At 36.7% G+C, this 25159-nt stretch overlaps 2 protein-coding genes across 2 annotated transcripts; one reads left to right on the top strand and one right to left on the bottom strand.

Moving 5' to 3' along the window:
• Positions 1 to 977: 977 nt before the first annotated feature.
• Positions 978 to 24368, top strand: LOC134658500 (heterochromatin protein 1-like). The gene is made up of 8 exons (XM_063514189.1): positions 978 to 1013; positions 1095 to 1332; positions 1589 to 1874; positions 2246 to 2343; positions 3176 to 3317; positions 4878 to 4986; positions 6281 to 6346; positions 24112 to 24368. The coding sequence occupies exons 2-8, from the start codon at positions 1097 to 1099 to the stop codon at positions 24132 to 24134; spliced, it is 960 nt and encodes a 319-aa protein (XP_063370259.1). The 5' UTR covers positions 978 to 1013; positions 1095 to 1096; the 3' UTR covers positions 24135 to 24368.
• Positions 8492 to 24165, bottom strand: LOC134658676 (eclosion hormone). The gene is made up of 3 exons (XM_063514332.1): positions 24106 to 24165; positions 16440 to 16532; positions 8492 to 8748 (listed from the first exon to the last, which is right to left on the bottom strand). The coding sequence occupies exons 2-3, from the start codon at positions 16519 to 16521 to the stop codon at positions 8570 to 8572; spliced, it is 261 nt and encodes an 86-aa protein (XP_063370402.1). The 5' UTR covers positions 16522 to 16532; positions 24106 to 24165; the 3' UTR covers positions 8492 to 8569.
• Positions 24369 to 25159: the final 791 nt, after the last annotated feature.

Here is a 25159-nt window from a genome sequence, read left to right as displayed (position 1 = left end):
ATAAAATACGTCACATTCTAAATTCAAATTCGTAAAGACTGAGTTCACAATATACTTCATTCGTTTACGACTACTTAGCTTTGCTTGTATGAAGAGAGAGTATTATGGGATGTTACAAATTCGAGTTTTTCACACTGTTAATCCCGATTTTAAATTTTGAAAAAAATATATGTTAAACATTATTAAATTCTACATAAAATATGTAAATTTGGTAACTGTCGCTATCTCGCACGTATTTTTTTTATTTTTCTGAAAATTTTCATCTCAATTTTTTACTATTATTTTAAGAGATAATTCAGTATTATTTTTTTCAGAAAGCGACCTTAATTTTATATACAACATACCCAAATTACAAAGAAATCGGATTATTACTTTGGCTGTAATAAAATAAAAATGATTTTACTTTTTTTGCATTTTTTTTTAAGTCTGAAGCATTTCAGGCTTAATATTTGGTGAAAGCACTACATATACATAGGTTAATAATCCAGTAAAAGGAAATTGTTTTTTTCGCTAAGGGCAGATTGGCCATGCTTACCCGGCTATACCCTTTGAACAATGTAGGCGCGAAGGGATATCGTCCCATAGAAAATTTGAATTTCGCGCCTTTTTTTACTGACAAGATTTGGTTGACCAGCTATAGATGGTCTAGCAAAGCTTGTCAGTAGAAAAAGGCGAGAAATTAAAATTTTCTATGGGACGATTCCCGACTTTTTCTACTGACAAGATTTGCTTGACCATCTTATATTTTAAATTTGCCTCTTCTTTCTACTGTTGAAAATGGCTTGACAGGCTATAAGTTTTTTTTATTGGTAACATTCATAATTATGTCAAATTGTGAAGCGCGTTTGGCGTTTGGCGACTTTGGCGTTGGGTTGGGTTGATGGGTTGTCGACTTGTCGCTTGTTGTTTACTTGATTCCTGTATATTATTATCAATATTAGCCGCTTTATTTTATTTTTTATAAAAAAAAATTAATAACTTGCGTAAATTAAAAGGATATAATCTATTAACAGGTATATCATATTAATAGTTCCGTAATATTGTGAGGATGTCTTGATCACTTCAATATTTATAATAAATTAATGAGTTTTTAGGGATGGAGGAAGCTATCGAGTCGCTCTCTGCGAGCAATATGCAAGCTGGAGTTGATTTAAACTTCCAACCTAATCAAGAACCGGTACAACCGATGGAAACGAATCAAGTTCCTACAGGACAGCCAGGCACACTAGGCCCGAGTGGTAAACATGAAGAGTTTTCTGTTGAAAAAGTCTTGGACCGGCGTGTGAAGAACGGAAAAGTTGAATACTTACTCAAGTGGAAGGGATATTCTCAGTAAGTTCTGAATTGATTTTGTAGAACTTAACCTGTACTTGGCTTGCTACTATAACAATGATTGATGAATAATCCTGAAATCCTGTTTAATCTGAATTCAATTTAAGAACTGGTAGTGTGACAAAACGCAACCGCTTCTACCTGTGAAAACATGTAATTGGCTCACTGTTTCTATGTTTTACCTAACTTGTTACTTTCCAAATAAATAAAATAAAATTCATTTGAAATTAGTGTACTTAACATTCTCTCATTATAGCGAGGACGACACCTGGGAGCCTGAGGACAACCTGGACTGTCCAGAGCTTATATCAGCATATGAAGAAGCTCGCCTTAAGCGGGAACGTGAGGCAGTAGAGGCTGAAGCAGCAACGGCCGAAACAGCCGCTGCAGTGGAAGTTGTGGCAGCCGCTGCGGCCGCTGCGGCAGCTGCTGCCACGGCTCCCACTGCCGTTACTCCTATGCCTTCATCAGAAACCGTGGAGGAAACACATAGCACTAGGAAACGCGGGCGTCGAGGGGCTGAAAAGAAGAAAAAGATTGAAGTAAGTTTTGTTTTATTTACTGTGCATGATAGACTGATGATGGTCCTGGTGGCTATGTAACATATGACGGTTGGTTATCTTTAATGTTAGCCACATTCAAAGAGGCCTAAATTAATGTGATGTTGCTGTATGTTGTATCTTGATGGTACAATGTGCGGTGGATATGGATATGTTATAAAAGTATGCCATTAACATTTGTAAAATGTTTAAACTTGCATTTTTTCCCACATACAATGTTGTTGCTTGCATTTTACATGAGATCCGGGGGTCCATTTACTTTGCAAGTAATCCCATGAGGTGGGGTTGGCACTAGCTTTTGTAAGCGACTGTCTGCCATGTGTGTCATAATATAAAGTTGGTAAAATTTACAGGAAATTGAAAAACCCAGAGGTTTGGCTCGTGGTTTGCAACCAGAGAAGATTCTTGCTGGACAGTTATTCCATGGGGTTCTCTATTTTCTTGTTAAATGGTAAGCATAATATTATTTTTTGACTTAATTCATCCTTTATTTATATTATAATTATCATACCTCGCAACCGAGCTAGCAAATCTGTAGCAGTTGTACGTCAAGGTTATCACAACTACGCATAAACTAAAGTACAAAAAATATTTTTTCTTTGTTTTCAAACACACCAATATTTTCAAGCAATGAAAATTCCATTTTAATATTTGAAATATATGCGAAAAAAAAACCTGATTTTATAAACAAAATAACAGATACATTGAAACGCATCTAATATTGACATTGACCTGTTAATTTATATTATTTGACAGTAAATTAAACCGGGTTATATCGGAAGAGGATCAACAAGGTTCTCGATCAATTTTATTAATCTTACATACAATAAAGTTAAAGCAAAATGGTTCATCATAATCGCCAACCCTGACACAAAACTGTCATATGCTACGGTTTTGCTAGCTCCGTTGCGGGGTATGATAATTATAATGGCAGCATTTCTATGTTACATATAAATTGATATTACATATGACAGACATGATAGTAGTCATGAGTCATTACTATCAATTCGAAAGTTATACTCTTTCTGTCTATTACCTCTGCACGGATGCATGCACGCATACATACATATAGTTATTATCACGAAAATAATGATTATACATGGTTGAAGACACGGGTAGCAGCTAGTAACTAACTAAAAATGATACGTATACCTAAATACCTAAGTAGCTATATGTGCAATCATTCACCTCAATTCTTACGTAAAAGCCAAGATCTAGAGAATCTAGAAATATAGATTTTTTTTCTTAATTTTTTACTTACCCCCGTGTTAATCTGTTTCCAGGGAAGACTGCCTAGAATTCGACGTAGTGCCAGGCCACGAGTTCGGTCAAGCGTATCCCGACTTCATGATCGCCTACTACGAGCGCTGCGCGCCGTTTAACGTTAGACACAAGGTAGCCAAGGTGCCCAGGATAGCTCCCGAGGTAACTCATGATAAAAATGTTGTAGGTTACATTCATCCATAGACAGTAACTAAAAACCAAATATCTACCCTGCCTATATGATCGCCTACTGCGAGATGAGCGCCGTTAACCTTTTCGACGCCGTGTCAAACACAAAAGCAGAGGGCCTACCGCGAACCACGTTCGAAATGCTGCCTCCCTGTCACACTTACGTACGAATTTACACGTGCGACAGAGAGGTAACACGTCGAATGTGGTTCGCGGTAGGCCCTCTGTCTCTCAGACGCCACGTCACCGAAGTGTCAAAACTGAAATTGAACTTTATGCATATGCACCTAGGTCTATGTTGCTCTGTGGTCTATGACCGATTAATACGTCTTTGGCGTTGGACCTGCGGTGCGTATATATCGGTCATTGGCGTCCAAAAGGTTAAGCTTCAGATCCACATACATTAGCGTCCATAGGATGCGTCATCAGGCGCCACCGTCTCTGTTGCCAGAGTCGTGGTATAAAGAAATACATTGTATAGGCAAAGGGTGGCTCTTGAATTAAAAACTATACCTTCCACATTTACTAAATTGGATGGTCAGAAGTAGACGTAGTAGAGTAGTTAACAATCCTAGGACCTCAGGTACTCTACCAAAAACTGTCTTCTGACTAGACCCCGTTATCTTGTCGCACTGACATTAATTTTCCGTAGAGCGTGAATGTTTTTTTTATCGACTGTTTAAGTTTCGATAGTGTAGAAAGTTAAATATATGTCAGTGTCACGAGCCGAGCTGCGAGCCGAGCCACGAGACGCGAGTGTAACCGGTGGGCTCGTGGCTCGCACGCGAATGTAAACTGGCGGTTTACCTATTTATTTTTAATCAAGAAGTTTTCATTGAGATTGTGCATAGACTTAAAAGGCGAAAATTCAATTGCATTATAATAAACATCGATATCAAGATAGTCGATAAAAAAAACATTCACGCTCTACGGAAAAGCAATGTCAGTGCGACAAGATAATGGGGTCTAGTCAGAAGACAGTTTTTGGTAGAGTACCTAAGGTCCTAGGATTGTTAACAATAGAACCAGGAAAGCTTTCATATGGAAAAGAGCCTGGGCGCTGTGAAAACTTCTAGTAGAACTAACCACGCATGTCATCAGGGTGAGAAGCTGTGCTAAAAACGCCGGTTATCACTTGACCCATGAAGTCGCGAGTGCAAGTCCAGGATTTGATAACCGCTAGTTTTGTCTTGTTTGTGAGAAATAAAGACGAGTGCTCACTCCATACATCAGTTCAGACTATTAATTTCAGTGTCTACATCTAGCATCGAGTAGCGAAACTATCAGTACTGCTACTTGACAATAGATGTAGCACCGACCGGAAAGTCTTATCTCAACAGCATAAGACTTTCCGGGCGGTGCTACATCTATTGTCAAGTAGCAGTACTGATAGTTCCGCTACTCGATGCTAGATGCTAATAGTCTTTTTGGTACTAAAACTGATGTATAGAGTGAGCACTCTATGTATTTTTTTCTCTATGTCATAATGTAGAATTAATTAGAGAGTAATAAAACATTTAACCTTTATTTCAGCTACCGCCAAGCCCCCAGCCTTCGCCTCCGCAGACCACCGAAGATCAGGCAAACGAATCAATGGATACCTCGGCAACCTCACTAGAGACGCCTTTACTTCCTGCGGCAGGTAAGGAAATATTTACGTGTTTATAATTTAGATACCGCAAAATGGGGCGAGTAGGGATTGCGAGGACATTTGGGTTATGAATGGGGAGAGAAGGGATGACAGGGGTTGAAGAGATGGTTTTTAAAGGCTACCTAAATAATGTATTCTTATTACAAATGGAGCTATAGTCATATTCATAATAAAAAAAACGAACCAACAATTTTCCAAAATCACCTTTGTATGAAATCCCACCTCACCCCAACTACGGGGTGAGGTGGGATGTCTTACTTTTCTGTGTTTATCTTTAAAGTTATGAAATGGAACTATCTAAAATCATAAAAAAAACTAAAATACAAACGGCCGGAACATTTATTAATAAAATTAAGTTTGCATAAAATGTAAAAATAAAATGTTATCAAGGTTTGAATGTCAGTTTTGTCCCTACTCACCCCGTTTTACGGTATATAAGCAAAAAGGGAATTGGAATTTAATTCGTTTGTCATGGAATTAACTGATATTTAATAACTTTTTACGTGACTAGTCTAGCTACCTATCTGGTCTGGTTTTGTTTTGCGTAATAGTGGGTGTTGCTAAAGTGCTTCTTGTTTATTAGGAATATAGGTACAATAGAACATCATTATCACGAATCTCTTTATCCAGTCAAATTAAGGGTTTCACCTCGGAATGTTAGAGACAGTAAGCCGGAAACTCGTACAACCTTCATTACGGCGTTCTAAAAGTTCCGCGCATCACGTTTCTTTTGACCCCAGTTAACAATTTTGCCCATACCTCCCTTGTTGCACAATATACTATTGTCACAGAATAAATAATAGTACTAGGTACAGAAGACTCACTCTTTAACAAAACGCGTCTGTTACGATTAGCACAGACATGGCCGCTAGGTGGCGACAGCGCTACGCGCGGCTTATGGCTTTCCCCAAAATTTGGGCGGAACGGATGTACTTTTAGCTACCTGTAGCAAAACGACGAAATCGCGGAGTGAGCCACGCCTGGTATGGAGAATCGATCGTCCCCTTTCCTCTTAATACTTAAGGTCCAAGCATTCTGCAGGTGCAGGCAAGCCCTTGCATTATTGACCAAATTGTTTATGGTCATATCACTACATAGTATAAAACAAAGTCGCTTCCCGCTGTCTGTCTGTATGTATGCTTAGATCTTTAAAACTACGCAACGGATTTTAATGCGGTTTTTTTTAATAGACAGAGTGATTCAAGAGGAAGGTTTATGGATAATTTGTTAATCCGTGCGAAGGCGGGGCGGGTCGCTAGTATAACTATATTTTTATTTTATTTAGGTCCTGATGACTCTGGTGCTATGGACGTCGCCCCTCCCGTTCAGATGCCGGAAGAAACTGCTCCAAGTATTGAAGTCAATTAATATTCAAGCCATGCTTGTTTAAGATATCGCCGCTATACTTACTCAACCTCGTATCTGCAACACTCATTTGATGACAAAAACACCCGTATTCCGAATGAAAGAAAAGCGACATTTCCATCAAATGATTGTTGCAGATATGAGGTTGAGTAAGTATAGCGACGATATGTCTCAGTAATGATACAATTGTTAGTAATAGGTGTATGTAGTTCAATTATGGTAAGCTTTTATTTTAACTACCTATGTTCAGTTCTAACTCCAAAAACGCATGACAAAAGTTGGCAAGGAATTTCCTCTATATTTTCTAAATTGACCGTTTTTAAGGCCGAACCAATCCACAAGGTTTTCCCAAAAAATCCAAATATATTCCAATAAATCCAGCTTTGATTATTAATTTGAAGACTAGTCACATTTCCGGAAAGTGCAATCTAATTTGAACCTTAAATCGGAATGCGAATTAATAAAATGCGCTTAAAATTCTATTGTCGCGTATGTGGTCGATAAATCGTACTATGCCTGGAAATGGGTTAGAGTCAGACCAAGCTAAGTTGGTAGTGATTTTGATAGTTTGAGTGCAAGTTTGAGTAAACGACATAATTTCATAGATGTTTGACGTTTAAAATAACACTTGCACCATCTGTGCTATCAAAATCGGTGCCACCGTAGCTTGATCTGACTCTTAATTCTGATTGAATTTATACCAACCCCATTTGCGTGGTTAAAATCTATCCGTTCCATCTGGCCCACTATAGCAGGGGTTTAATTTTTGTAAATGTTTTACATTTTATTTATTTTTTATGAAATTACATTTTACTCAGCACTATATTATTTTTGCCCCACCCTGCTTAACAATCACGTAAGGTGCACTATTTAATAAAATTCCCAATGTAACATGTGGTTGTCAATGCGTGGTAGGGCGGATCTGGAGTAAACATTTTTGTACTAAGTGTGCTTTAGAGTTATGTAACCGTATGTCCTTTTACGTAATAAAATATTTATGTCAATAAATCTGTCTTACAAAATACAATGAAATAAATAAAACTATTTTAGTATATTCATGGTTTATTATGTCCCTGTATAAAAATTAAAATAAGTGTATAAGATACCGATAAAAATAATAACCTTAAGTAGTAAATAATTAAGTACTAATGAGTATACCTAATACTTTGGCTTTATCGTTTATCTTCAGAAGTCGTTCATCGTCGGTTCGTCGAGTGCACGACACGCACATTCATTTATAAGTTCTTTTGGTTCAGATAATGGATTTTATGTGGAAATGTGTGAAAGGGGAACGCGCACGTGTGATCACTAAGTCCTTTTTCTTAGGGGACGACAAAATTACTTTCTTCCACCACTTTCCATTGAAATTTAAAAAAAAATGTTAGAAGAACCGGAAGTTACTGAGAGCGCCCTCAAACTTTAATCATCAAAAAGTGATTTTAAAGGTTGGAGCAGGATTACAGGCAATCACCCATTAGGGAGTAATTTAAATACCGTTTCTTTGTATTATCATACGGAGCATTTTGAGGGCCCCGTAATTTTCTGAGTTAACTTTAATTTGACTTTTTTAAATACTCTTGTTCGCGTAAAGAAGTCTTGTTTGTTTGCCCCATACACCTTCATTCATAATTACACATCGGTAACTCGTGGCATTTAGGTAGCACTTAAAAGATTAGTTTAATTAATTCCTTTTTTTAGTGGTTTCTTTTTCTCGACTCTTATAGGAAGAACGTTGTCACATCACTAGTCTGTTAGAAACTGTCAAGTGCTACCTAAGTGCCACGAGTTACCGATGTGTGCTCATCACTAATCAAGTGCTACCTAAATGCCACGAGTTACCGATGTGTATTATTTATTATGAATCATAATATAATACACAGAGAGAGCAATCCAAGTTAGGCCTGTTTAAACTATTAAGATACAAAATATCCGCTGGATTTGAGTAGTTAAACATATTTGAATCAAATTTGTTTCAAATTGTATATGTACCTATACCTACTGAACTGTCCTAAATTGCTCAGGTTGCGTAACTAGTACAAGATTAGTTTCTGCTCCTTATTGCTACCGGCAAGATATTTAGCTAGCTACTGATCTTCCATTAATATCAAAATGAAAAATATTAGAAATCTACACTCAACAGCCCATTCTTCAGTGTCCAAAAAAACCGTCTTACTTATATCGTGCGCTCGACAAAATGATTCCAATCGCGTTAAAATTTGTTGACAATAAAAGGCGATATGGAAGCGAAGTTCTCGCACTCAGGGATGAGTTTGCCTCTGAGCTTGATGCAGGTCTCCGCGCAGAGCGGGCCCTGGAACCAGTCACCCAGCATCTTCTTGCATTGCGCGCAGTTTTCTATGCACACCTCCATGGGGTCGAAACCGGACGCTGAAATAGTAAAAAGAGATGGTACAGTCACCTGCAATAATATGTTACTCTTCGAAGGCCGCAAAAATATGTGACACGCTTAATTAGGTATATTTCTTTATAGGTATTTTCTAGGTTTAATTGCTTATAAAGAGATAGGTAGGTACATCACTAGACTGATACCTAACAAAAAAATAAAATCCCGACTTTCCATTCCCGACGAAGTTATTAGGACGCCATCTGGTTAAAACTTATAAAAATAATCATCGCTGGACTATCACAAATTATATCAGTCATCAGTCGTTCTGTTTTAGAGATCATTAATAATATACATTACCTAGTTATTAATCTTATATCTTTAAACGAGAAATTCTTGTATATGTCACCGTAAACGGCTCTAAAGATTTCGATGAAATTTACTATATGGGGGTTTTCGGAGGCGAAAAATCGATCTAGCTAGGTCTTATCTCTGGAAAAACGCGCATTTTTGAGCTTTTATATGTTTTCCGAGCAACTCCCAGATCTTTGTTATAATCTGTCGTAGGTAATAATTATGAATCAAGAAAATAATAATTTAACTGTTCGCCACAACCTTTTAGAGCCCTGCAGATTTGGAGGAGCTATGAGCTTAGCTTAAACCTATTCATAGCGTCTTTTGTGGAAATTCTCCATATTTTATACGAGTATCTGTGCGCACCCTCCTTCACCAAGCTTTTGTCCAATATGAAAAACAAAATCACTCCATCCCTTCGGAAAGGACACTTCAGTTTCTATTTAGGCGACTGCTGAAATGTTCATGCAAAGCACTTTACCTATTCTATTCGACTCTTTGGAACTTTCGAACTCAATAAAGCTCTTTGACTTTTCGTAAGCTGCTTTTACTATATATATATACACCATTATATACTAGGTTTATTGTCTAATAACTTTAGTAAGTTTGTAAACTGAATTACGCAAATATTTTAGTTACAGAATTTAATTTTGTGCTAAAATGTGCTGACATTAGGGCGAACTAAAATAACAATATCTAAGCTCATTTTTAGTTTTCTTATAAGGTTAGGTAGTTAATTGTTAGGGCCGGACAAGCCGAGGACGTGTCAGGGCCCACATTTGCCAGATTATCTTGAGCTCGTCGTTTGTAACTCGAACTGTCTTCACGAGGTCAAGTGTAAGCGGCTAAGGTGAAATTGCGTAACAAAACACACGGCGAAAGCAAACCGGTCAAATCTGCCGATTGGGGTCATTGCCTCGGTTCGCACGCGACTCTTCTATGACTGCTTTCCATCTGTTTACGTGACATCCTTTAATGCCTTTTTGTGAAATCTCACACATCCCCATGTCGCGGTTTGTGCAATTTTGTTTCTAGCTAAACCAGTGTCACAAGTGGTCAGTTTGATATGCAAAGTGGGTTTACAGTTCAGATTTTCCGTATCTTTAAATGAGGATAAGGCCATTTCGTATTGAAATTTATAACAGTGGCGTGGTCAAATCGATAACAGCAACTCAAAACAAAACCAATTGGTAGGTAGCGACCTACCGCCCAGCGAGACGCATTCGATTTTACAAATTAATGTGAATTTAACATTGAATTATTATTAATATAGAGAAGCCATACCAGACAATGAAATGGTCGCAATCGCAACCTGTACCACGCGACCATAAAGTCGTAAGCACCGTAAAATTCATTGCGCTTACGCGTTTAGGTCGCGAGATTCACGCTCCACTTCTATGGTTTGTTGTTAAAACAACAACAACTCATGGCGCAAAATACTGGTTCTCTGTGCCGGTTCTATACGTAGTAAGAAGGAAAATACATTTATTTACGTCAAACCAAACCAGTTAATTACATAGAATACATAGATGAGATAGACATTAAAAAGGACCCCTCCCCTCACTCAGCGTAATGCTATGGTAAGCCGCAGCGCTGATTTTCAATAGTTCAATTGAATTTAATCTCTTTTTGACATCACTCGCCCGTGCATCTCGCTCGTACCTACTTAATTAGGCTGTGCTAAAGGCTACAAAGGCTAACAACAATTGTACCTTTCATATACAAATTACCTATATTAAGTATATTGTAGAAGCAATTGCTTCTATGCCTAATAAATTGAATTACACAGTTAATCATAACCAGGCAAAACTTTTCCTGGCAAAAACGAGTAATTGACAACACGAAATATCGAATTTAAACTGTTGTGAAACATACTCTACTCGCACTGTTAGTGCTTAAGAAAGGAGACCTAGGCTCTCCGAAACATGTCGCGCGAGTGACTTAAACAAAGGAGTCTAAACCGTAAAATTATTCAATACGAAATATCGCCATGTCTATTCGCTAGGTGCACGACTGGTGCTGCCCTCATTTTGGCAGACTTTCTACGTTAAATCTTATGGAGTAAAATTAGTTCAAGCGGCTGCCGCTAGTACTAATGGCGGCCATTCCATAAGATTACCTGTGTTTGTGACGATCAGCGCCACTTCCCCCTCCACCGACTTCGCACCTTGCCAATTATCGATGTTATCTTGACGTTAAATAGCTAATTTTTAACTTAGTATGGTACCTACACGGGCGTTTTTATTTTTCGTTGTAGGTGACGTTAGCGGAGTTCCACTTTAAAATGTCTCCTTGATTACTGTAAAATACACCTTAATCGATAGTATATTAAATAAAGTACATAGAAATTTTAAATTCATCAAGAAATAATTTCTGTATTAGTAGATAATCTCATTTTAATTTCGCATATGCTGGGAAGAGGTTCCATTGCGCCACTATTTTGGAAGGTATTAAAGAAAAAGTAGAGAAAATTAGAAATTTATTCTCTTTATTAATCACACAAAAGCAAATCAAACTACTAAAAAAAATATAATTGGTCGTATTTGTTACTACAACAATAAAGTTATAATATAAAGAGTATTCATAACGCTACTTTCTTGTACTTCTTACATTATATTGTTTTCTCCTGTGTGAAAAATACGGAATATTTTTTAATAATATTTATTTATCTAAGACAACGAATTAAAGACGATGTATTTAACAAAAATATCTTCTATGTATCTTTTAGATGTTATCATTAATTGTAGGAATTGTATCACAGAAATAATAGGACAGTGGCGTTACATAGAACTCGAAGTGGCGCTTAAGAACTATAAGGCAACGATCATATTGCGAGGTATTTATAAACGATTAGTCAATGCTACACATTACTCGACCATGATTATGAGATAAGATATAATAACTGACATTGTAATTGTACCTATCTTGATATCTTAATTAAGCTGATTACTTAATTAATTTGAATATTATATAACAACGGAACCTAATACCTAAATAAATTGACATGTAATATTTAAAATATTATAAATAAATGACTATGACTATGACTAAGACCATGATTATTTTAAGATTTATTGGTTAACCAAACAAATACAAAACCGCCTGGATCTGTCACTGAACGACCTGACTTTAACCTACATTATTTGATCGTGTTATCATCTACCCTCAACTAAGTAGCTTAAGGAGCCATTTGAGGGTAGAATTTGTTGCCATCTGCCGAATATTCGGTATCCAGCCGCCGAATATTCAGCCGGCGAAATAATTTTGATATTTTACGTATAGTTAGGGGATTACCATTTTCACCAATATGAACCGAGCTTTAGATTCCATTTCGTCACTTTTTAGTTCCATTAACGCCATAGTGGCGAAATGGAGGTGACGTTTTCACGACAATAAAACTTTAAATTGAAATTGCAAGTAAACTGTTAATATTTTCGTTAATTTTACTTTAAATTTTGCATAGTCATTAAACAACAAGTTTAGTATAGCAATTAATCAAGTACACAGGATTATCTTACCTTACGAAAATCGGGTTGGTTAATGGAACTTGTTTTATTGATCAAGATGCGCGCGACCACAATAGTATGCATTTACTGACTAACTACCATCATTTTCAACAAAATAGTGTTTACCACAGACTAAAAATGTTCTATTATTCAAAATGTTGAATGAATTTATTCAATATTTTGTTGCCAAGTCGTAGAAAATGCGGTGTCGTTAAGCGGACGGAATTCCGCCTGACGCTGATTCGCGGGACACGATAAAATCTATTTTTGTCAAATAAATTTATAATAAAATACCCTTGTTTTTAGGTATAAAATTACAGCTCACTCAATAACTCACCACCGATATATCCACCACTTTAAAATAATCAAATTTAGTATTCATTTTTGAATACCAAACTTTACTCAGAGGGTATGGGACACGATAAATATGACTTTTTTTTTTACTTATTTGGATCTTGTTTAAAATTTAACATACCTAATTGCATTATTTTCGTGTGAACACAAAGTTAATAAGCTATGCATTGATAAAATGCTTACAATTTAATACAAATCTTAGTGTAATCAGAGTAATTGACTATGAAAGTGGCGGGACAACGATTTTTTCGACTTACAACGAAAAATAAAAACGCCCACACACATGATGATATGACATGACTTAGGTACGATGCACGTCCCCTCTCTTCTTTGTTATTGGTAATTTACTTCTAGATAATCACAATAAACCGGTTTTTGGCTAAGCTACCTAGAAGACAAAAACGGTTCGATCCCATATATCAAACAAGAGAAAATTAAACAGCTAGGTAAATAAAATATCTCATTTCCACTCCATGAGGCCGATTCGGTAAAAACCCTTCTCCCCGGTACTTTATTGGCTAAATAGCGCAATATGTTTTCCCCGGGTATTTATGTTGGTTTGTTACACTCTCGCCGATTGGATCATTTTAATATTTTGACAGATGAAGAATAACATTTTTGGTGTAATGCGAGTAGATATTTTAGCTAGTAGATATCGGAATAAGTAAGTAATAAATAAAATTGGGAGTAATCAAATAGTACGAGGGCTGTTTGATAAGTACCCGTTTTCCAAATGTATTAATATCACGGGCCGAAAATATCTATACAATCGTTTTAAGCCATTTTTCAGAGGTGGGATTTTTTTTAAAAAAACAGCATTCTTTTGTTTTTTTCTCATTTGACAGCGATTCAGTGAAAGCGTGAACTTAAAATTGTGAAAATGGAGAAAGAGCAGTATCGGTCTGTAATTAAGGAGACTATGAAGAAAAATAAATGCATATAAACCAAAACAACTGATAATTTTTTTCATAAACGGGTACTTATCAAACAGCCCTCGTATTACCGGTCTGCCGCAGAATGTTTTATATTTCATAATTCATATTCAAAATTAAAAAGAAGAAGATTAAGTTAATATTTTCGGAAATAATCGCTCCGAAAGAAAAAAATATGTCCCCGCCCCGCTCTAACTTTTGAACCATAGGTCCAAAAAATAAGAAAAAAAAAGTGAAACTTACACACTTTAAACACTTTTAATGAAAATTGTAGCGATCATGATCGGTCCAGCCGTTTTTGAGTTATTGGAAAATCTTCTAAAAGACGCATAAAGCGCTGCGAAGGTACTCATGTTGTACCTCATGTTTGTACCTAATGTCCCGCCGAATCTGTCTGTATGTAGGTATGTATGTTCGCGATAAACTCAAAAACTACTGAACGGATTTTCATGTGGGTTTCACTTCAGTGATTGAGTGAGAGTGAGTGATTCTTGAGGAAGGTTTAGGTATGCAATTTATTAAGGTTTTGTGTAACTCGTGCTAAGCCGGGCAGGTCGCTAGTAGGTAGGTACCTACCCGATAAAATGAACCTATTCTAAGAAACAAATCAATGTGGTTAATCTGATTAACGCGCTCTACCATTAATTTGCTTTTAGCGCCAGACACTAAAGAAGGAAAGCTTATTACGCACACGATAAGCAAAGGTATATCAACCTATAGGAATTCAATTCACCCCCCGTTTTTTTTGTTGCCGTACTTGCAGTGGGCTATTCTTGACTGTTCCAAAGGCAGTGGAAAACGGAGAAAACGCATAGATATATATTTGGTACGAATAGAGTAGATAAAGACCGCGATCTATAAAGCTGTGAAGTGTACTGTATGTTCTCGAAACGGCTTTAACGATTTCGATGAAATTTGCTATATGGACGTTTTCGGGGGCGAAAAATCGTTCAACCTAGGTCTTATCTCTGGAAAACGCGCATTTTTAGTAGAAAAAATGGAGGATGGGGGATTGTCTTTTTTTTCTTACTACCCATACAATACCTTGAGGGTATGGGGGGGGGGGGTAGTAACCCACACCAAATGAAAGCTAGTGAAAAGACCATTTCAAGAATAGGTATAGGTATGTAATAACCCACACCAAATGAAAGCTAGTGAAAAGACCATTTCAAGAATAGGTATAGGTATGTAAACAGTCATTCATGAGCGAAAAGCGCCTTCCAGAAGACCAGCGTTACAGCGACTATACCTAATGATTAATGACCCATGTAGGTAGGTAGCTAAGTAACTAATGTAAGTAAATATCAGTTGTTGTTATTTGTGCAATATAGAGATGACTCACGAAGACACAAAAAAGTAGTCTGGATCATAATTTGGTTTGGCGCAACTTTTTGTCTGCTGCTATCGGAATTCAGCAAAAAATATATTTCCTGTGTGATGATGTACGAGTATATAGTTAATGGAGGTTTTGCGAAATGAGTCATATTCATCTTAATACCACAGGTGTTTTATGTATAGGTATATAGTTATTCCTATTATAATCTCTAGATATTGGCCAGTCAGTATTTATGTTGCAATATTTAATTGGCTAATTATTGTACTACGCGCACATACATACCTATTGTGACTAAGCTTTTATGGGAAATTTATTATAACAATTATCTCGTCTGAAGTCATCATTTTCCGCGATCACAATTTCAGTCATAGATGACGATAACGTTGTAGCACTTCTTAATTCTTGTGGCCTTTCCACGTGTTTTGAGTACGAGTAAGTAGGTAATATGTAATAGAAACTATACCCGTTATACCAGCGGTCGGCAACCTGCGGCCCGCGGGCCGCGAGCCTCCCTGGCTATTTTGTATGTAATATTGACAAACGACAATGTCTGATAAAGTCATAATTATTAACAAAGTACGGCCTGCGTCAACTTCGTTAACTACTATGTTCGCATTACCAATTGGGAAACTATTTCTACTTCTTTTTAACGTTCGTCCCGGCTTATTGCCACGGCTCATAGGAGCCTATATAGTGTCCGCTTGGCCACTAATCCCAAGAATTAGCGTATGCAATAGTTTTTACGAAAGCGACTGCTATCTGACCTTCCAACTAGTCCTAATTGGGCTTAGTCCGGTTTTCTCATGATGTTTTCTTTTACCGAAATGCGACTGGATCAAACGGTATAATTATCGTACATAAGTTTCAAAAACTCATTGGTACGAGAAGCCGGGGTTTAAACCCGCAACCTCCGGATTGAAAGCCTGCATTTAATTATAATTATATTGTGAATGAATAATCGGTTATATGAATTTCAGCTAGATAACTTCGTATCCTGGGGCCTAACATCTATTATTCTCGGTGAATTTATGATGCTTATAACACGACAACACTCATATTTTATACCCGGCTTCGTATCTACCTGTTATAGGTGTGATTTTATTGAACAATATATGGTACATTTCGTACCTACCTATAGTCATAATGCTATGCGCTAGAAAATGAAATAATTGTATTCAAGTTCAAACAGAAGACACTTAATTCCCTCCTCCCATCCCATCCAACTTAACAATCAACTTAGCTAATGAACTTACCGATAGCAGGATTGCAGTTGATGATGCCGAGGCTCACTACCAAGACGGCGAAGAGCAGGGCTACTGAGAACTTTCCGGACATTGTCAGCTAGCCTGTAATTATTAATTAGTTCAATTTTAGAATTAACTAGCGACCCGCCCCGGCTTCGCACGGGTTTATAAGTTATACATAAACCATCCTCTTGAATCACTCTATCTATTTAAAAAAACGCATCAAAATCCGTTGCGTAGTTTTAAAGATCTAAGCATACATAGGGATGTTACAGACAACAGGAAGCGACTTTGTTTTAGGTATACTATGTAGGTAATGATAAGAGTTTAGTTCTGTTGGAATGGCCAACAAGCAATTTGTTTTTTTTTTCCATAATTAACCTTTTGGCCGCCGGACCTATTCCGCAAAGACGCTCACTCACACGCCAGAGCAAATTCTAAGTAAACAACTAATAAAAAGTTTAGGGATTGCAAATAGTGATATCGATATTTACAAATTATGGTAAAAATCTTCTCAATTTGGCTTTGTTCTTATCCAACTTTAATTTATTTCGAAAATGCCAAAAATTAACATATTTTTTACACACGACAATGTTCAAAATAAAGGTCTTTATCATTAAAAACAACCACTAAACAATATCGATTCATGACGTAATATCACCGCACTAGGCTGTACAAGAAGTCGTTTATACCTACAAGACAACGGCGCGCATGGACTGTCCGCAGTGCAGACCGACAAGGACTGTTTCTGCGCGGATTAAGTAATAATAGTCTCTAGGTCAACGGCGTAAGCGCTTGTCGGTACGTAAACTTTATAAGCGTAACGTTAGAGCCGCGCATCGTGTGTCGATAATATAAATGTAAGTACCGGAACTGCATTGGTGAAAATTGCACGTGGGTTAATTGAATTGTCAATGAGTGAAGAACAATAATATTGGAAAAGGGTGGGGATTGGAAATGTTCGGGAATGCATGTTTCACATTCGACATGTTCCTTAGATGAGCTTCTCAGTTCCCGTATTACATCCTCCCTACCATGACAATTTTTCGTCAATTTCAAATATATAACATTCTCATAGTTAGGCGACACTGACTATATAGTCCTAGCGTCCGCCTGTACCATTCTTGTGCGAAGCGGTCACTGCAGGGTATCACTCCCCACTACACTATCTTAAAATGAATCTTTTGTTCTGCAAATAAACCACAAGGACAGATTTACTTGTCTGATTCTACTATCAACAGCTGAAGAAGCTCCCTGAACTTCAGCTATAGTTAATGCCTGTCTCTCTCGTCTCGTTTTACGTATTCTAGTTACTAGTTACCACCAATTGGCATTTAACAAGTGTTCAAATGCTTAAATAAAACCAGATTTGCGATTTGATATTTATTTTGAATATTCTCATATCGAGTTAACATTCCCATCCCTAGCTACAAGACAAGACAACGGCGACGAGGAACAAGAAAAACGTTGAAATCTGGAGCAATTTTTTTGAGAGCCTTATTATAAAAGAATGGATTTCTATAGCTGCAATAAATGCAATTTTTTTTTAAACAAGGACCTAAAACATTAACATGAGTGTAAAAAAAAAAAATTGATATTTTTTCCACATTTACCGAGCGGTTGAATTTTTGTCTTGTATACAAGACAGCGGCGTCAGTGTATCGTTCTATCGTTGTCTTGTATACATGCCAACGGCGGTCAAAGGGTTAATTAAATCATCTTTAGGAGTGAGGGTAGTAACATCTATCCTCCTGAGTCCCTGAGGCCTTTATAAAGGATTTAATTCAAATCGAATTTTGAATTAAAGTGGAATACAAGAAAGTTCCAAATTCAAAACTGCAATAATGACAAGAACTCAGGGGGCTATTAAAATCCATGGCATAACTACAATTCTTAGTAAAGAGTGAAGGTACTATAGTTAAAAAGAAAAGTAATTCTAAAGTACAATGTCATAAGGTTCACTATGTTTCGTATTATTTTTTGATGTATAATTACGGCACATAAATACTACGGTTGACCAGATTGCACTTAATAATACCTCTAAAATGAGGAAAACTCTCGGGGGAATTCCGTAATAAACATTCTGACACGACTGCGTTAAAATGCCACTGTACAGTTATCAGGAGATATCAGTATACGAAAGTCGTCTTTCGTATACTGATAGATATGAGAAAAAAAAGTAGATGATTGCCGAGCCGGGACAACAACGCTTTTGTATATTTCAAATAGCTTGGGTACGGTGACAGCAGAACTCTCAATGCATATTTTTGCTTTCAGCCAGCCTATTATGGATAGCTTTATCCATCTTTATCCACGTGATAAAATAACTGTCACTGTTTAACACCGTGGGAAAGAAAGTGACGGACACCGTTTTATCACGCTGTCACGTAGACAAGAACGACCATCATATCCGTACAGGTTATTAATTGCCTCGAGACGGCAGCTGTCACTGTGCCCAATCTATTTGAAATATACTACAGGAAGATGATGGTGCAGTTATTTTACGATAGACATTTCGACATTTTAATGAATGACTTAAATATCTAGAATAAGTATCGATACCTAGATATTTTAATCATTCATTTATTTTGGGAATACATGGGTCACCGATCTGTTTGAAAAAGATCAAGAGGACCCATCAGACCCATGGTCTATTTTCATAAGTACCGACCCGTAAGGTAATTTAATTCAATAGAAACCCTTATGTTAAAACAAGCAACTAGCGATTCCAAGAGGGTCAACATTCTGTCACTGCTCTATGAATATTTCATTTCGCACGACCTTAACAACCGAGGAAAATAAACGGATTTTACTACCTATGAAAAAAATTGGTTTGATTTCAGAGCATGTATTACGTAGTCATCTTATCCAGTCAGAAAATACATCAATTTTGCTAGAAATAAATTGGCAAGGTAAATTAATCTTCTTCCTACTTACCTACACCATGCATACACCAGGTTAAATCTGTAGCACTTATTCCCTACACATATATTCTTATAAGGACTAATATATTATTTAAATATTTACAGGTAGAAAGGTAGGTATACACTTATCCATATTACTGGGTCCCGGTAATGTTTTCATTTAAAATCATTTTTTGGATGAAGAATATTTTTACAGCTAATATATACATAGGTAATGAAAATGGAAATTTGATAATTAGAAGGGCCAATCAACACTTACTTCGATGTACAATATGTACATGGAGTTAAATTTTAGAGATATCATCCACGAAAGCAATCCACACAATATCCGAAACTGATTGTAATCACTGACAAGTCGACGAAACAAATCTTTGGTCTTGACTCATAGTCGTCCACGCGGTGAAAATGGTTTTATACACCTGTGTGTAGGGGGAAGGGGGGGGTAAATTCTTTCCGCGATGATAAATATTAATAAAGAGAGGAACAATAAAAACTTATCATATTGACTTAGGTACTACCCCTATACCTAGTACCTACCATTAAAAACTACTATTACCACATATGTAGGTATATATTCGTCTTTTTAAAAGCCTTAGCCATACTCTGCGAGGTGAATATAACGACCAACTACGGAATCGAACTGAGTAAGCGTTGAAAAAAAAATTGTTTATTTAAGCCAAGCTTACGAGCTTTTCATGTTCCTTTGATTCAAATTCTACTTTTCAGCACTGTAATGTTCAAAGTGATTCACCTGTAGACTACGTTAAATTTTCAGTGATCTCAAATACCCCGTGAATAAATAAACCCGACAGAGTTTAAATGTCGCCGGAAAACCGTTAATGATCATGCTCACTGTTACGCTACGGTTAACGTTTTACTTTATTAAACCATGTCAAAAGGGCATAAAAAACTCAATGCAGGGTTCCGTAGTTGCCGATCCGTTAAAACCAGGGATGTTGCGAACATCCGCATGCGCATCCGCATAAAATCGATGCGGAGCTTATGCGGATGCGGATGTCGAACAAGTCGGTACAGGAACGTCTTAGCGGCGTCGTAAGGGCTAGGTAATTTCGTCATTACCTATAACGAAATCGTCTAGATCCAGAAAAGTCGGCGAAGTTACTGTTTATTAAATATAACGCACCTATATTCTTGCTCAAATACTAAACGTTTCGTTTTTTTAATAAAAAAATACTAAAAATATAATATTAATTGTATCTAATCTTGACATCTGCATCCGCATCCGCGGATGTGAGCCTTTAAATATCCGCATCCGCGGATGTCAAAAAATCTTCATCCGCAACATCCCTGGTTAAAACAGGTGGAATTAAAAAGGGACCTTTTGGAATTGACTATTGACTAATACGTAGAAGGGAGTGCCTACGCGGTGCTTACGTGCTTTTACTGGGATAGGGAGGACTCTTTGTGAATTTTCAAAACTGGCTCAACCGAGCGATTACTTTCGAAAATTTTCACGTTATCAAATACGTTTTTCGAGGCTCCTCTTTTTAACAATCTTTTATTAGGTCGACCTGTATGTAACTAACATGTAATGGAATCTTGCAAGTTAAATTTGATCCACTTCCCGGTTTCCGATTGAGCTGACATTTTGCATACACATGTAAGTCGGGTGACAATGCAATATTATGGTACCATCGAGCTGATCTGATGATGGAGACAGGAGGTGGCCATAGGAACTCTGTGATGAAACAACGCAACCTAATTGTGTTAGGGGTTTTTAGAATTGTCTCGATGAGTAGGTATTAGTTGTCTGTCGTAAGAAAAGTACAGTCAGCGATAAAAGCTTGTACCAAAAATGAAAATTTTGCCAAAAACTTATTTTAAATTCATATATCTAATGATACCTCTACTAGGTACGTACTAAACGTAAAAAAATCACCGCACGAACGTGACATTTTTTGTGTGCGATGATGAGCTATACTATAAGGGTTCTTGGCTGACTACGGAACCCTAAAGCTCGTGAAAGGCGCGATTCTACAGCGGCAGATTCTACACGAGTTACAATTGCACGCCCCGGTGGCGCCAGGATCCGTCAGATGAATATGATTTTAAAATCATGTTTTAGGCTGGCTGTCGGTCAATTTAGTTATTTTAGATTGCTAGTGGGCTGAAATTGAGGTTGGTATAAAGCATGTCGAGCAAAATAATGTCGAGGGAACTAGAATTCCCGAGTATGTCGCGTTTTGTCATGACAATACAGCCTGAATGACCTATAGCGACGGTACCACGGCTCGATACCCCAGGAAATGGGTCTGCGAATGTACGAGTAGGTACCGCATCGGCGAAAGCCCAAAATTTCTAAGTAGGAAGTGTTGACATTTTGTACTTGTTCGCTTTGCGTGGATAAGATCAGTATTCACTTTTTATAATTTTTCATAATATCAGTAACATGAATTGTTTAGACCCCTTCATTTCTTCGTTGACAAAATGCAATTAAAAGTTAAGAGCCCGCACACACAGCACTTTGGAGTTCCGCGTTCTACTGACCGCTGACCGCGAAAGCGTTCTATCGCACACAGAGTGGCATTCTAAATCCAGCGTTTTTGCCTTATAATAGAATAATTGACTTGCAGTTGAGGGCTTGATAACATCTACTTAGGTAGGTACATAAGAAAACACCGTATTTTTGTGAATCACTGCAGCCCTCCCACTGAGAGTAACAAGAAGACAAAACAATCCTTAATCAGGACTACAGTTTTCCCATACGACGAATGGGACTGAATATCTTTACCGTTGACGTAAGCAGGTACTTAGTTCTTTTTTAATTCAAACTGGTTGCAACGTAACTCGGATGTATTTAGGTATGATTCATATTATTGAGTTTATGTCAACGAAATGTTAATTCGACCGGTTTGTACAGGTAGGTAAATTTTCTAACATTTGTTATTATATATTTTTATGTATATACATGTGTCGGTAATATTAAAGTAAAATATGATTAATACATATGAATAGAATAAAAACCACAAAAGTTTTTCCTGGTCACTAAGATATTTGGTTTAGCAAAAATCCAAATGATGAAACTGCCAAGAATATGGCATATTTAAATTTGGTATTTACCTACAAACAAATTTTTTACCTTTTGTATTGTTTTGTGATATCGAGAGCTCGAAAACAATACAAAAGGTAATCACGCTTCATATCCCGGTCGATAAGTCTAATGAAACTGACATTTTCAAGCATTGTTTTTAGTTACTATAAGGAGGTACATACGAATGATACGCGGCCTTTTGGTATTAGCACGCATAATACAAACTTAGTAGTCATTCATTCATTTTAGTAGTCTAATTCTAATACAGTTCATAGTAATAGTAAAGCAAAAAGTACGTAAAGTTGTTACAACAGTCGTGGGACACATGTCCACTCAATACTTTCGGGCTTAAGCCAGCCGGCCTTCAGTGCCTCGGGCGCCTGAATACTTGTTCGGATGATACTCCCGGGGCTATTCCATAACATTTACACCGTCAAATAATCGCTACTGCGAATTCAACTAAGAGTAATCAACGCAAATTGACGAGGTGAAAATTAAGGTACGCATTTCAATATCGGCGAACGTAATTTTGACGGAAATCCTGGCGGCTTCGTCGTTATAGTGCTGCTTGAAGTAAAGAGAGTTGATTTGAACTTTGTGCCGTTGCTTTATGTTTATTAACAGAATGGCCCTTCATTACGACAGAAGTAATTTAACTTCCGCGTTGACAGACAAAAAGTCAAATGTAAATAACCTGCAGCTACGCAGTAATACAATAAGCTTTCGAGCAGCCAACGTTTTCACATTCATTGCTCTGCGACTGCTTACGATCTATGCATGTTACAGCAATAAGAGTATTGTATAGAGAATAGATCGAAATAAACTTGCGTCATTTAGGAAGCGGATCTACTTAATCGTTCGATCGTTCACATATCGAGCTTAATACGTGGTAAGAACACTTCCTAAATTAAAATGATAAATTCGAAATAATGCCGGAATTCATGACGAGATTATGATTGATTCTTCATGTGTTTTTTTGAGGTTTCCGCATTAAACCATTACACACTAATATAATTTCTATCTATAATTACTCTATTTTATTCGTGGATGCAGTGCGACTTCCAAAATTATATGACTACGGAAAAGGTATACCGATGCATGTAAATAAATTCATGTAGGTAGTACTTAAAGAGGTATATTTACGTCGGGTATGTATGTTTACGTCGTGCGTTCCACCGCAGCGTTAAAATAAGTGGTGGTATCAATTTAATTTTTTTGATACGCGTGACACATGCCGCATTTCTATATATGACTTTAAAAGAGATATTTTTTCTTACAAAATAAACCGTAGTCATCAGGAAGGTCACACGAGAGTCACTGTTCAATTTTCTACGTTCGAAAACCTATCTCTTGCCGACCATCAATAACGTACAGCATTTAGAATCTTTATTGATCTTATCCCGCCATCATTCAACTCCTCTTAGTTTTTTTGTGGAATTAGATTTTAGGAATAGGTAATAAAACTGTATTTTTCACAAATTTTTAGGCCCAGTGGTTTCGGAGTTAAGGGATGAATGATATTTTGTCTTAATATAAGAGATTCTCGCAACGAAGGCTTTTATTTGTTATGTCATTGTTTACAATGTTTACCATATATCTACAAACTGGAAAAAAATCTCTCTAACAAGTGTCTTACTGGAGAAGCAGAAATGGAGCGATAGGTAAATTTCTAAAAATGAAAATATAACTTGGATGTAACTTACAGGAATTTATGAAGCAGCTCGGTGAAGAAGACGAAGGCTGAATGTGAAGATCTGTCGATTGTCTCGGATTATATACTTCTCTTTGCCACTGAACCATAGCTGAAAGCACAGCAGGGCGCGTAGTGCCAAGTTATATTTTGCAGTTGCACAGACTCGACTGTCTATAGACAGCAAAACTATTCTTATACAAAATACACGCAAACAAAAGATTGTTGTGCTAGGATTGAACCTTTCTGGTAAGTAATTAAATTACATTTAAGTGGATTGATTGACTCAGACGAATCATTAATAATAAGAATTGGATAAAAGAGTTTTAGGGTTTCGTAGCAAGAATCACAAAAACGGAACCTTTAGGTAACACTGATAACAATAATTTATTATACTCGGATTTAGATCTAAGGTATTGCTTTTTATTCGTTTATAATAGTATATATGTATATATATATATATATATTAGGTATATAAAGATTTTAAAGCTCGTTTTGTCCAGGATGGGCTCAACTTTATATCATACATTAAAAAAGTGCAACATCTTCGTACATTGATTTAATGTATTTTGATAAGAAATAAAAACATATTTATCTTTATATAATTATCTATTAGTATATAAATAATAGCACAATAGGCAACATTAACAATTTTCACAAAATACGGCACCTAGATTGACAAAAGTAAAAGTTAAATGGGCAATTTCGTAACTTTTGAAAGATCTCGAGACATGTTCCAGGCGGCGACCGAGAAAATTTCCTGGGGACGGAAATCAATACGAAATTACAGCCAAATTATTGCCAGAAAGGGAAAAAAATCTTAAATCAAACTGTAACTTTTATGCAAAAAATTTGACATTTTAAATATTAATTCGAGACATCATGGTGATCAAATTTTAATATTGTTGTAAAAAATGATATTAACGCGAGCTATCATAACATTCATAACTCTCTTCCTGTTTTCTCTTTTCCAAGCGTAATCCTTTGATTTGAAATGTCTGGAAAGAAGTGAGGACTTGTCAAAAGCATTTTTTAGTTTTTTTTTTGTAATTATTAAAAAAAA

The sequence above is a fragment of the Cydia amplana genome, chromosome 2, assembly GCF_948474715.1.
Source record: "Cydia amplana chromosome 2, ilCydAmpl1.1, whole genome shotgun sequence".
NCBI classification, from domain to species: domain Eukaryota; kingdom Metazoa; phylum Arthropoda; class Insecta; order Lepidoptera; family Tortricidae; genus Cydia; species Cydia amplana.
The sequence above is the reverse complement of the archived record's forward strand: the minus strand, read 5'-3'. Positions and strand labels throughout refer to the sequence as shown.

Bases quoted from the DNA above. Each gene is read 5' to 3' on its own strand.
- LOC134658500 (XM_063514189.1), top strand. From the start codon at position 1,097: ATGGAGGAAGCTATCGAGTCGCTCTCTGCGAGCAATATGCAAGCTGGA. The intron at 1,875-2,245 runs GTAAGTTTTGTT...TAAAATTTACAG, and splicing joins AAAAGAAGAAAAAGATTGAA to GAAATTGAAAAACCCAGAGG. The intron at 2,344-3,175 runs GTAAGCATAATA...ATCTGTTTCCAG, and splicing joins CTCTATTTTCTTGTTAAATG to GGAAGACTGCCTAGAATTCG.
- LOC134658676 (XM_063514332.1), bottom strand. From the start codon at position 16,521: ATGTCCGGAAAGTTCTCAGTAGCCCTGCTCTTCGCCGTCTTGGTAGTG. The intron at 8,749-16,439 runs GTAAGTTCATTA...TTACTATTTCAG, and splicing joins CAACTGCAATCCTGCTATCG to CGTCCGGTTTCGACCCCATG.